A 14092-nucleotide genomic window follows, 5' to 3' on the forward strand; every position below is an offset into this window, starting at 1 on the left:
GGCGTGCCGATTGGTGGAATTTCATGTTTATTTATTTAAAAAGCCGTATGCAACAGGGCAGACAAAAAAATTGTGGCTCAATCAGCGGTAGAATAAGTGCAAATATTTTCAGAGTTGGTAGATCTCGATAAAAGAAACATATTTTATCTTTACCATTTTCCAAACAAGTCCAAAATAGCCTATGCAAATTTAAAAAGAAATTGATTTATCTGCAGGATCTGCAGTACGACGAATCAGCTACAGTGAGACAGAGTAGTAAATGTATGATATCTGTTATTGAAATCATAAAAGCATATATTTATAATATAATCGTATAGGTACATGGTTTATCTAGTATACTGATTTAGCCACGATCTTTTTTCTGTCCTTTTGTATACGGCTGTTAAAATAAATAAATGACATTCCACCAATAGGCATGCATATATGCCATGATTTTTTTTCAAAATTATACGCCTCTTTCGCGTTGTCTACCGGCATTTCAGCGACGAGAAAAATGTCTGTTAACAATTTTCCACATTTCTTAATAATAAAATAATATTTTAAAAAACTATTTTTGCAATTATAACTCGTGAACTTTATAATATTTTCAGTATTAAAATTTCATCCTTTCAATTGACTGCCCCCGCTTTAAGCCCCGGGATCGCGCTGGCAGACATGACTATTTCATAAGGGCTACACTAAACGATACTTCACAGGAAAAAAAAAATAGCCATATAACGATGATAAGGTTTTTTATGTAGCCAGACTACTAGGACGTATTTCTGAAAAATATTTTAAACTCTACAGGGTGGCTCAAAAAGTGTGAGTGAATCGGGATAATTTTAACCAAACCAAACACCCTGTATATTATAGCTTTGTTGGATTGATAATAAAAACATATTTTTTAAATAAAATTATTATTATATTTTTTGAATATAAATTTAATTTTTAAATTCTCTACAACTCTACAAAAAAGGTATTTTGAAAAATGTCATACGTGGGTAAAAATTATCATATAGTATCATTTGAAATGCCACTCTGACGCCTATTTTCAATCATACTCTATAAAAAAATAATTTTTTATAATTATTTTATATAGCCAAACAGTAAAATTATTTAAAGAACTGACAATAAATAAATAAAATAATTAATATAAAATATATTAAGAAACAACAAAAAAATACTAAACAATATTAAGGATAAACATTCGCGTTACTTTTCTATGCTACAGTACCTCGGCTAGTTTAACAAAAACATCCAAAATAGTTCGGAATCGACCACTGAAGGTTAGTGGATGGTACCGCATAGATTATCGTTTCATACCAACTAACGGACCATGGTGCTAATTTGAATCTGCATACGAAAATTTTCTTCGCGAAAAAAGTATGTGACACAATTTTAATCATATCTTCGCTTTCCGGGTTGCTTTTGCCAAATACATGTAAGTACAACTTATTTTGTTTTTTTAGAAAAATAATTTAATATTGTTTTTCATATATTTGTTGTACTGCACTTCTTTATTTATACTTATGTAGTAGATATAATTTATTTGATATCTTTCTTATTTCAATTATTTTTTCATTTTTATTTGTATAGACATATATTACTTATAGATTATTATAGATTAATTAAAACATATATTTTTAATATTATTTATACCGGGTGCGTCTCAAAAGTATACCTCTATAACTTTTTTATTTTTTCAAATAAAAAACAAGGTTTGGTATCTTAGTATATAACATAAATTAGGATTGATTGACGTATTCAATTGTTTTTGGTCACTTCCTGTTTCACCGGAAATGGCTACAACTTTTTATTTTTAAATGGTACCCTCGCCTCGGTGTATTTTTACTTTATTCGATAGAAACGGACATTAGAATGACATATCATACGTCAATTTTTGACATTTCCGCTGAAAACAAAATTCCATTTTAAATTTCAATTTAGAGGGCCATGGCTGTGTTAAAAATACTAATTTTTAACCAAGGAGCATTGGAAAAATAGATTTGATCGTATGTTTTTCGTGTCCTAACCTGGCCAGTTAAAAAATACTCATATCGTACTTTTAATCATATCTCAACTTTTTCAAATGGAATAAGTGTGGTTCATTAGCATATTTGGAAAAAGCATTTTTTTACGAATAATTTGGTACCACACACTTGGTATTTCGAATCAAATTGCCGTTATGAACCGCACGTTACAATTTCAAATAAACCTTATGCGAAAATGTCACAAGTTGATATTTGATATGTCATTCTATTCAAAGTGCCATTTTTTATCGAATTAGGTAAAAAAATAACGAGGGTCTCATTTAAAAATCAAAAGTTGTAGTCATTTCCGGTGAAACAGAAAGCGACCGAAAACAATTGAATACGTTAATCAATCATAAGTTATGTCATATACTAACATACCAAATCTCGTTTTTTTATTTGAAAAAATAAAAAAGTTACAAGGGTGAGCTACTTTTGAGACGCACCCGGTATACGTACTTATGACGAGATACAATAATTGAGCTTCTAAAAAAATAAACACTTCAATAATAAAAAAATAATAACAGAAAAACTTAATATAAACAATGTATTTAATAAAAATAATATAAGGGTTGTCCTAGAATTTAGGACACCCTGTATATATGTTTTGAAATACAAGTACAGGTATAGTTGCAGATGAAAGAATATACTGTCACTTGTTAAAAGAGAAAAGTATAGAACGCATTATGGCTGGGAATTTTTAAACTATGAAATAAAATAGTTTTTGAAAATAGATTTGTGTGCCTGGAGAAGTTCTATCCTTATTTAATCTTTCTATAGTTGGTGTTAATTTTTGACAAGTTTTATGTTAATTTTTAGTAAATAACGTCTAGAGATTGAACTCGCTAAAAATGTCGATTGATCATCATTCACCAGCCGTCTTTGACGCGGTTTTTTATTTCAACTATACGGTACTATGCACATATTTTTATGTGGCATATTTCTATACGACTTTCTAGATATTTATGTTCCCGAGGTCTAAAAATTTTTTTCTTGAAAAAAAAAACTAATTGTTGAAAATTACGGATTTTTCAAAAATGTTTTGTAAGTTTTTTTTAATTTTAAGATAAAAAATATAATATTTGGATATAATGGCAACACAGGTAGAAGATTAAATTCAGAGAAAGAAAAACCCAGAAAAAATCCAGTGGTTGTCAAAATTTAAGCACAAAATTATTTTTTTTTCAAATTATCAAAGTAAAATAACGTAAAGTAATATAATTTGACTTACGGTAAAGAAAAAAACTTTGTTCAGTTCTATCGGCTCTGAAAATATGTGCAGTTATTTATGACTCACCCTGTATATTATAGGTTTTATTTGACAACATTAAGATCAAAAAGCCATAAAGTTCATTTTAGATTTTTAAATCAATCAAATCAATTTAATTTATGAAGATTTCTGTTTACTTTTATGTTCTGTAAAGTTAGGTATCTTCTTTTTAACAACCTGAATATACAGGGTGCCCCATCAAAAACGTTCCGCAAGGCTTTGCAAAAAAAAATTACCCTTAACGGCCAGGGTAATTTTTTTTTCAGAAAATTCAAAAACACGTCAATTTTGTTGGAGAGGGGGACAATTTTTGCTCCAAAAATGATTGCAAAATCTTCAACCCTCTAAGGGGGGTCAAGTGGTACCGCATTGAAAAGGGCTTTCTATTCTCTATACTTTCCCGCTTCGTTTTTGAAAATCGGTCGAGCCATTGAGAAAATATGAAGGATTGAAATTTGAAAAGTTTATTTAAACATTTATCAGAGTAAATGACAAGGTTATATTCCTTCGACCAATTTGCTGATTTTTCTTATTATTTCTAGATGTTTACGCATTTTTTCACTTGCCACAAGGATGAACGATCGGGTTAGGTAGAGTGTACTTTCTTTTTGAAAGGTGTAGTTAATCGGCACAACTGTCGGTATTGGGCTGAGGACAACCCCAGGGTTTTTCACGAGGTGCACACACAAAACCCTAAGAAATTGAACGTGTGGGCTGGTACTTTTAGAAATTCTATTGTGAGTCCTTTTTTTTTCCTGGAAATCTAACAGGTGATATGTACTTGGATTTACTGGAAAATACCATCGACCCAGCCCTAACTGACATCATAGAGAACAATCCTGGATACGTTGAAGCGGAACTAATATTTCAACAAGACGGTGCACCTCCACATTATTCTCAAAATGTGCGTAATTATTTAAACAATAACTTTCCCGTTCGGTGGATAGGGCGAAGGGGTGCAATTGAGTGGCCTCCCCGGTCACCCGACCTGACTCCTTTAAACTTTTTTCTATGGGGACACATAAAAAGTAAAGTGTATAGCACTCCACCCGCCTCATTAGAATACCTGCGAAGACGAATTATTGATGTTTGTTGCGAAGTGACCCCGCAAGTTCTTCAGAATGTTCTAGAACGGGTTGAAAATAATTTGTATTACTGTATGGAGGTTGACGGGCAACGTTTTCAGCATTTTCTTCATTAATAAGATAAGTTTTTTTTAATTAATTCAATTTATGCGTTTTTTGCAAAAAACGTACTTTTCAAATTTCAGTCTTTCATATTTTCAAAATGACTCGACCGATTTTCGGGGAAATACTTATAAAAGGGCTTCTCGACGAAGCGGGGAAATATAGAAAATAGAAAGCCCTTTTCATTGCGACGCCACTTGACCTTTCCCATTTGAAAAAAGTTGGGGGATGACACCCCCGCTTAGAGGGTTGAAGATTTTGCAATCATTTTTGGGGCAAAAGTTGTCCCCCTCACAAACAAAATTGACGTGTTTTTGGATTTTTCGAAAAAAAAAAATACCCTGGCAGTTATGCCTTGCGGAACGTTTTCGATGGGCCACCCTGTGTGATGTTTTTTCAATTCACAAGAAATATTTCAAATAATATGTCCTTGAAAGTATTATCATTATCATTATCATTAATTTGGGAATACCAACTTGCTGTATTTTTTACAATCATATTATGATCCAAAATTAACACTTCTTTCAAACCGCGACTTTACATATTTAAGTAATATTACAAGGTTATAAGTTGACTTACAAACTTGACTATAGATGTCATTATTAAAGAAGTACCGTATGATAAAAAAATAGTCATTTTATATGTAAAATTTTATGGGGAATGTCATCAACGACCGTCATTCTGGACGCCGTTTTTTTTTGATATAATCCTGTACTATCTACTCAGGAATAACCATAAGTAATTTTAATCTAATTTATTCTACTACAGTAATTTTTTGATCCTGATGAATTGTTGTCGCAAAGTAAGTTGATTGCCTGAGCGTTTTCATATTGGTAAAGAAATATGGGTAAAAAATACGTCATTAACAAACTCCTGGATTTTCATTGAGACTAGTTGAATCCATAAGTCCTCATAAAGATTCTAGCTCAACTTTAATTGTAATTTGACGAAAGAATAAAAAATGGAGAGTCGAAAGTTGTGATGCAATTAGTTTCTATTTGATAAGTAGATGACAGAATCACAGTCTTGCCCATATATTTCATATGGAAAGCATCCGCCATCTTGGATTTTGTTTTCTGCTATTGGCGTGCTCTCTGCATTTTTCGACAAAAGGGGTTATAAACAAATATGTAAAGAATAACCTTCTCTACATCTTCTGCATGAGTAGGTATGTAGAAACAATATTATTTACTGCTATTAATTAAAATAGTGTCAAAAATTATTACACATCATTTCTGATACTGTAAGGGACACATTTTATTGAGAAAGTTGTAGAGGACTTAATTCTCTCAAATTTCAGTATTCTATTTTATTTCGTTTAAAAAACAGTGCTAGAATTTTTTAATTTTAAAAGAAAGTTGACTTTTAAAGAAAATTTTATTTGTTTAATATATTATTTACTTAAAAAGAATAAAATGTAAAAATAAAATGATAATATGATATGATAAAAATAGGAAGTATCCTAAATAGTCGACAATAAAATTGCAAATATAGCATATTGGTTCAATGATTAAATTTCTGGTCTGCATATAAAGTATTATATACTATGAAATAAGGATATTAAATATTCATTTTAATATTAAAAATGTACTGTTCTCTAGCTCTATTCTATTATGTTAGTGCTCTTTAGAGTTATTTGAAAAATGTGGATATAGTCTTCATATCTTAATAAAAATTAAACAATAATTAAAAAAAAATAATCATAGGTAAAAACTAAAAAAAAGATGAGTCGACCAAAATGCACAGGAGCAAAATATTAATTGACATTGAATTTTTTCAAACATACTTCCATGAATTTATTATCAGATTTATTTCACTTAGCTGATATATACTGTATCTATGATCTATGCCCAACATCCTTAGCTAAATTAATAATACACTAAAAGATTCAATCAGAACCACGCAATTAGTGGAAAAAATTAATGGTTTAAATTAGCGTAGAAGTTTGTTTCCTTAATTTTAAGGTAAGCATTTAGAACGTCAAAATTATTGGTAGATATTTTCAATTAGTAGAAAAACTAAAACTTTTAACTTTTCCACTAATTATACTTCAAAATTTGCGAGAACTGTCATTTCGGCCTTTGATTATCTTCCGTCAAGAGAAATTGTGGTTAGAAATCAAAAGTTGATTGTTTTATAGTAATCTGTGTTTTTTTTAGCTAAATATTAGGCTTTCTCTATGGAACAACTGACTAATGCAAGCTGTTGCTAGAATATTCTATTAACTTTAATTGTGTTTTTAGAGATTGTGAATGACCGTAAACCAAAAACTATAAAGTGTAAATGAAACCATTAATTTATTCAACTAATTGCGAGGTTCTGAATGAAGCTCTAGAGTGTGTGACTGGAGCTGTCATTTGCGGAAGAGAGGGCCGAGTTGCAAACCTAATTCATCTAAAAATAAATTTCCTTTATAAATTTTAAGTGAATTTTACAGACATTTTAATAACTATTTATTATATAGTTATTCTACTATTCGGGGCGGAGACAAATCCAACAAATCAGATATAATTAAAATTGGTCCAGCCGAACTTCAGTTATAAATGGAGTAAATAAGTCGACTTTGTTTTATCTTTTTATATACAGGGTGTCCCAATAAATTTTCTTAATTTTGTGAGAGCCAAATAGTGTTAAAGCACTTAGCAAAATATAGACAACCAAAATCTCACTCAAATCGGAATAACGGTTCTTCAAATAACTGAAAAAATGTGTTTATGTTCTTAAAGTTTAATGCCTTCTAGCGGACAAACAAAGCACTTTTGTATAGAGGTATCATTCCGATAAAAAAAAGTAGTACAAGAATTAGTAGTCCCAGATAGAACTCCTGGTCTATAAGGATGTCGAGAAGTGGATATCGTCCTCACTATGAAAACAATACAATTATGCCACCTCACTTTGTAGGCGTTACCATGAATTTGGTAATAATTGGTAGGTATACGTGGCGAAATAAAAGTATATAAAATTTACCTACCTTTTAAAATGGGCAATTTTTCAAGTTTTAAAAATATTTTATTATAGACCAGCAGATTAAATCATATTTTGTTGTACTACTTTTTTTTTGATCGCAATGGTACATTGTGTCCAATGAACTTATTTTGATGCCAAAAATCCGTAGTAGTTATATGTTCACAGAATTTGCGACACCCTGTATAAAGAAATGTGAAATATCGTACGATTGAGAAAAAATAGCGTCCAGTTGGCTTGGAAATGACGATTAATGACATTTGCCATATAATTTTACATATAAAATGACAGCGACTTTCATATAGCCATCACTAACTCCGTTGTTTTTTCGATCGTATTGTAGCGACTCTATTTGGCTGATAATAACAGTACAAATATACACCGTTCTCAATATTTAGTGCATTCAATCAATAAATACAAATGTCAGTAAATGCGTTAGCACTGCACCGGTAACGTACCTATTCAAAATGTTTAACTAACAAATTAAATTATTTATTAAACACGGCTTCATCAATTAATACGGTGCCATGCCGCACTCTCTCATCAAATAATTCCATTTTAATAGTACCCTCGTGCAAAACACGTTATATAATCAACAAACAATTTGTTTACGATCAAACCAACAAAGAAACAATAATTTCATGGTATGCTGATTGGAAAAATTGGCATAGAGCTGGCTAATTGAACGGATTCAATGGAAAATGAAACCAATTTCGTTTAAAAAAATAAACATGATAAGATGATATATACAGGGTGGCTCTTTTCATAGAACAGGAAGGCTCCAAGAATAAGGAAATTTTTTATTGTAATGAAACTTTGTGAGCAGTTTAATAAAATAATGGGGTATCCATTTAAAATAAGAAAGATACTGCCAGCTTCCAGTATACATCCGGATGTGCGGCCATATTGAAAAAAATACTGAGGAAACTCATTATAAAGCACTAACGTGCAAAAAGCTACATTTCTACAAAATAATTTGTTTGGAACCTCAGTTATGGACACTCTGTATAAAATATAAACATACACTAGTGGTTTCGTGCGATTTCAAATAAAAATATCCATGTATTGGCTTTATTTAAAAAATAATTAAAATTCAAACAGATCGATTGAAGCTTGTTAAGTATGCTTATGTAAGCAAAAGCTTTGTTGATTTTTCTCATTATTTTCAAGAAAAAAGGCAAGGATGTTTTCACTAAGCTTGAATAAGGAATGTAATTAATACTAATTTGAGATTCTTCGAAAAATACGGTTGTTCTGTAGAATCTACATATAGTCGATACAGAGTTATACAATATTAGTCGGAATGTAATCTGTATATAAGAATCGGCATCATAAAAAATGTCTATACATTTGAAGGGTACAATCGAGGGGTGTCTCACTACTGGAATTACATGTACATTTTTTTGGCAGTCGCTGGCAGTCATTGGCAGTCTTATGGCAGTCGCCTATAATAATTACATGGCAGTCATAGGCAGTCTTCTTCGTTGTCACTGGCAGTCGCTTGACAAGAAACTGATATTTTGGCAGTACATGTACATTTTTTACCCAAGTAAGACACCCCTCGGGTACAATTAAAAACACCAAACATTGCACAAAAGGTGATTCTGAGAGAAATGCAAATTACAGTTTATCAATTCAGTCTGGAAGTACTAGTATTTGTAATTCTTAAGGGTGCTATTTACCAAACTTTAATCTGGGGTAGGACTTTTAGGTAAAGGTAGAGTGGTCAATGACCAAAGAAAACCAAGTTGCTTTTCACTGATGTTTTGGAGTCTATGTACTCCTCTTCAGATGCCTATACAGCAGCACGATCAACCGAATCGGCACTCTATCAGCTAGTAAGCAAAGTGGAGTCGACGTTCGAAACAAGAGAAGTGCTTTTAGGGGCATTCCTCGACATAGAAGGGGCGTTTGATAACACCTCATTTCAGTCACTGACGAGAGCTACAAGGAACCTCGGATTAGAGGAGACCTGCTGCAGGTGGATAGACTGCATGCTCAAAAGTCAGTGGCATATACCACCCTCCTAAATGAGACTGTTGCAGTCCGGGTGGCGGGAGGATGCCCGCAAAGGGGAGTTCTCTCCCCTCTGCTGTGGAATCTCGTTATGGACGGACGGCTCAATAGTCTCAACAGGGCTGGTGTCAACACTCTGGGATATGCAGACGATTTGGTCGTGTTAGTCAGAGGTAAGTTTAACACAACAGTAAGGGAGCGAATGCAAAGGGCCTTGAAGATTGTGGAATCATGGGTGACACGGGAGGGACTAAATATTAGTCCTACAAAAACCGTAATAATCCCCTTCACCAAGCGCAGAATACTTGAGGGACTAGGCCCTCTAAGACTCTGCGGTGATGAGATTCCTCTCTCGGGGGAGGCCAAGTATCTAGGAATCACGCTTGATACCAAACTGACCTGGAACCGACATTTGGAAAATGTCACAAGGAGGGCGGTGACTACACTAGCGGTAGTCAGACGCCTTCATGGAAAAATCTGGGGCCTTAGACCACAGATGGTGCACTGGCTGTACACTGGAGTGGTGAGGCCTTCAGTAACATATGCATCCTTGGTATGGTGGCCTAAGGTAATGCAACAACAACAATGCTCAGCCTCAGCAAGGTGCAAAGACTTGCTTGTCTGAGCATAACAGGGGCGATGAAATCAACGCCCACTGTATCAATGGAGGCGCTTTGGACCTTCCGCCTCTTCACATAGTGATCCAGGCGGAGGCAAGAATGGGACTCTATCGACAACAAAGTGTCTTGTCTCTGGGAAATAGGACAGAAACAGGACACTCAAAGATGGGAAATCCTATCGGGGGACCTCTACTCCAAATGAGATCGGACCAGATGACCCCTCTTTATCACTACCACAAACCATTCGAGGTGAACAAAATGGATCGAGGAATGTGGACAGATATAACATTCCTTCAGGATGGACTAACCTGGTATACAGACGGGTCAAAGACCGCTGAAGGAACAGGAGCTGGAGTATTTGGGGAAAGACCAAGGGTAAGTTTATCCTTTTCCTTGAGTAAACACTCAACCGTATTCCAGACAGAAATCTTCGCCATTCTACAATGTGCGAGAGAAAACAATAGAAGAGCTTATTCAGATAAGCTCATCAATATATGCTCAGACAGTCAGGCGGCACTTGGGGCGCTTATGAGCCCAAAGGTATCGTCGAGACTCGTCTGGGAATGCCTAGGTGAACTGAAAGCTCTGGCTCGACGGAACAGAATTAAATTATTCTGGGTGCCGGGCCACAGCGGCATCCAAGGCAACGAAAAAGCCGATGAGCTAGCTAGGCAAGGATCATCGGCATCTTATCTTGGTCCAGAGCCAGTACTGGGTATACCCAAATGTATGGCCCGTAGTGCATTAAAACTCTGGATCAGGGAAAAGCAGAATGTCCAGTGGAGAAACAGACAGGGGCACAGGCACAGCAAGGCTTTTATCCAAGGACCTAGCTCCAAAACCGCAAAAGAACTGCTAATGCTTAGCAGGAATAAATTGCGGATTACAACAGGCCTCTTGACAGGACATATGGCTGTCAAGTGTTACCTGAACAAGCTCAATCTGTATCAAGGAAGTCTTTGCTGCAGACTCTGCGATAAAGATCCTGAAACAGCGGAGCACATAATATGTCACTGCGAGACTCTGGATCGCAAGCGACACTTTTTTATTTGGGAAAGCTAGGCTAGAACCGGAGGAACTATGCTCCCATCCTATCAAGGACCTGCATAAGTTAGTGCAGGGCACAGGGATAGGAGAATGGGTGCAGATATAGAAAGGGGACAAACACAATAGGCCTCACAGGTCGCAGTGTTTCCGGCAGAGGACGGCCCCTTATTGTGGAAAAAAAACTCCTCTTCAGGGCTCTGTTAATAAAAAAGATGGCTCATTGGTCATAACAGCTGAAATAAACATTATTGCGCATTTCTATGTAGTGACAGGGCTTTGAAGATGGAGTAAAGAGAGACTGAAACGTTAACCAAGAAATTTATATTTGAGTTTCTTTGGTTCTTGATAATTTTAGTTAAGTTCAATCATACAAACTAGAAAAAAATAATTAACACCAAAAATGAAACAACAATAATCTTTTAGTAATACTATATGTTCCTCCTTTATTAATATTTAGCTAATGATTTATATTTTTTGTTTCAGGTGAAACTTTAAAGCGTGACTTACAATGGCCTTCATCAAATTACAAAATAAAAGTATGATACTAAATCCTTAAAAATATTTCCATTCATCATTATAATACGTTTTTTAGATTTAGTTCCAATCAGAGCCTTAATATGGGTTATGTTATTCACTTGTACTTTCGTCCTCTACATGCTTAGAACTAATCTATCTATTATAATTTTGGCTATGGTCAGTACAAAAGGAAATAACTCAACTTCAACAATTATACCTGAGTGCATTCTGAAGAACTCCAATTATACAGTAACAAAATACAGTAATTTAACCAATCTAGAACAAGAATCACTGATAGTAAGTATTAAAATTGATCCAATTAGTGTGGTTCAAATTATTGGTTTCAATTACACTTTATACTTTTAAGTTTGCAATCATCCACAATGTCTAAAGAACACAATTAAATTAATAGAATATTCTAGCAACAGCTTGCGGTAAACAGTTGTAACCATAGAGAAACCCTAATATTTCGCTTATAAAACAATCAACTTTTGATTTCTAACCACATTTTCTCTTGGCGGATGATAATCAAATGCCAAAATGACATTCCTCGCAGATTTTGAAGTATAATTAGTGGAAAAGTTAAAAGTTTGGTAACTTTTTCCACTAATTGAAAATTCCTGCCACTAATTTTGACGGTCTGAATGCCTACATTCATTCAAATTAGAGAAACAAACTTTTACGCTAATTGAAACCACTAATTTATTCCACTAATTGCGAGGTTCTGAATCAAGCTAACAATCAGTTGGATACTTTGTGACGTCATCAATGATTACGTCTATTAAAAAAATTATTAATAAATCAAAATTAAAGTTTATTTTTGTTATTTAGCACAGTGTACAATACGAGTGGTCTCCACAACTACAGGGTTTAATACTAGGAGCGTATTTTTGGGGCTTTGTGATAGCGGGAATCCCCGCGGCAGCAGTGGCTGAGAAATTTGGTCCCAGGATATGCGTGACGATTTCGTTTTTGGCCAGTACTGTTCTCACCTTGTTGGGACCACTGTGCGCCTCGATTCATCCCAATTTGTTGATAGCTTCCAGGTTTTTCATTGGATTATTTGGGGTGAGTATCCGAACAAATCTACGAGTGGTTTACTATTCAATTACTTATTATCATCCAAACAGGCTCAGTGGTCTGATAAATAATGCCTATACTTTTGTGGTAGGGCCGTTTCCTTAAAATACTTCTGGGTTTTGCCATCAGAAGATAAACTAAAAAAAATAAAATAGTTATTTTTTGTAAACACCGCTGGGTTGATTCAACGGAGACAAATTTGTCAGTGATATTTTGCTAATAAAACAAATTTGTCTAACGCACAAAAAAAGCTTAACGCTTCAGGAGGTATATCTCCTCCAAAAATAAAACCTAATACACAGAACAAAGAAAAAACTATTTAAATACAACTATTGAAGAACACTTTATTTTTTAACAGATGCGTCTAATATAAACCGTTGACTTTCTGTTAAAATAATATGTATATTCAATGAAGTCAAACTTAGAAACTGCGAATCAAACTTCAAACAATCACTACGTGATTACAATTATTATTTTATGAGGTAAAACCAAATTGATTATTTTTAGTTTGTCTTTAATTTTTACTTATATTACTAGGAACTTTTAGAAATTCTTTCAATATGTCCCAGCCATCCATCTAGTTTTTGTGCTCTTGCTGCTCCCGTTAAACTCGGTACGCAATATAGCTGCTTTAATTATTCGTTTGTTCTTCTCCTTGATCTGCTTTCCTAAAACCCTCCTCAGTATTTTCCTTTCACACGCATATAGTAATATTTGTCGTATCATTGTTTGATACATTTTTTTACTTTTAAACTTCTAGAGATATTCTTGCTTGCTCTGAATATTTCTCTGTAGTGCTTTTACACATCTATTTCCTTCGATTATTCTTGACACAATTCCTAACACTTTCCTGGGTTACATTTGGTTTCTTTATAAATACGGTTCTTAGATATGTGAATGTATTTTCTTCCTCAAACTTTTATCGTTTACCTCTCTCAGAAATTATTTATAGACATCTTTTATTCTGAAAATCTCCTCATAAATTTAGTTATCTTTTCATTAAACACTTTAAACACTAAGCCTACTTTTTGCGCTTGATCTTCTAGTCTTTTGGTCACTGATAACGGCTCTATCCGATCTCTTGCTAAGATAACTAAATCATCTGCAAAGGCTTTTGGTATCTTTCAATTGGTATCTTTCTGTGCACAGAAGGCCCTCTCTGTTATCCAAAATAGTGGTTTTTACAAAAAATATCTTTTTTGTACATTTTCTAATAGCGGCGAAAACACGAAAGTATTTTCATTATTAGCACTATTGAGATTGTATTAAGAATTCTTGTTAATAAACATTAAATTAATTTGAGCCACTCGGTATAATTCGAAGGTAAGAAATATCATATCCATGGCATTACTACAGATAACAATAACGCACGTAATCTAATGT

General features: G+C 33.7%; 1 protein-coding gene across 2 annotated transcripts in view; it reads left to right on the top strand.

The window, feature by feature from the left end:
• Positions 1-1235: 1235 nt before the first annotated feature.
• LOC115875526 (sialin-like) overlaps positions 1236-14092 on the top strand; it is a 37508-nt gene continuing 24651 nt past the window's right edge. For both annotated transcript variants that reach the window (XM_030891005.1, XM_030891006.1), the window contains exons 1-4: positions 1236-1420; positions 11597-11649; positions 11706-11926; positions 12461-12697. In XM_030891005.1, coding sequence (XP_030746865.1) covers positions 11622-11649; positions 11706-11926; positions 12461-12697 — 486 coding nt within the window. In that variant the 5' untranslated portion in view covers positions 1236-1420; positions 11597-11621. The remainder of the gene's footprint in view (positions 1421-11596; positions 11650-11705; positions 11927-12460; positions 12698-14092) is intronic.

This window comes from Sitophilus oryzae, unplaced genomic scaffold (assembly GCF_002938485.1).
Source record: "Sitophilus oryzae breed Bouriz unplaced genomic scaffold, Soryzae_2.0 scaffold_1389_pilon_pilon, whole genome shotgun sequence".
In the NCBI taxonomy this organism is placed as follows: domain Eukaryota; kingdom Metazoa; phylum Arthropoda; class Insecta; order Coleoptera; family Curculionidae; genus Sitophilus; species Sitophilus oryzae.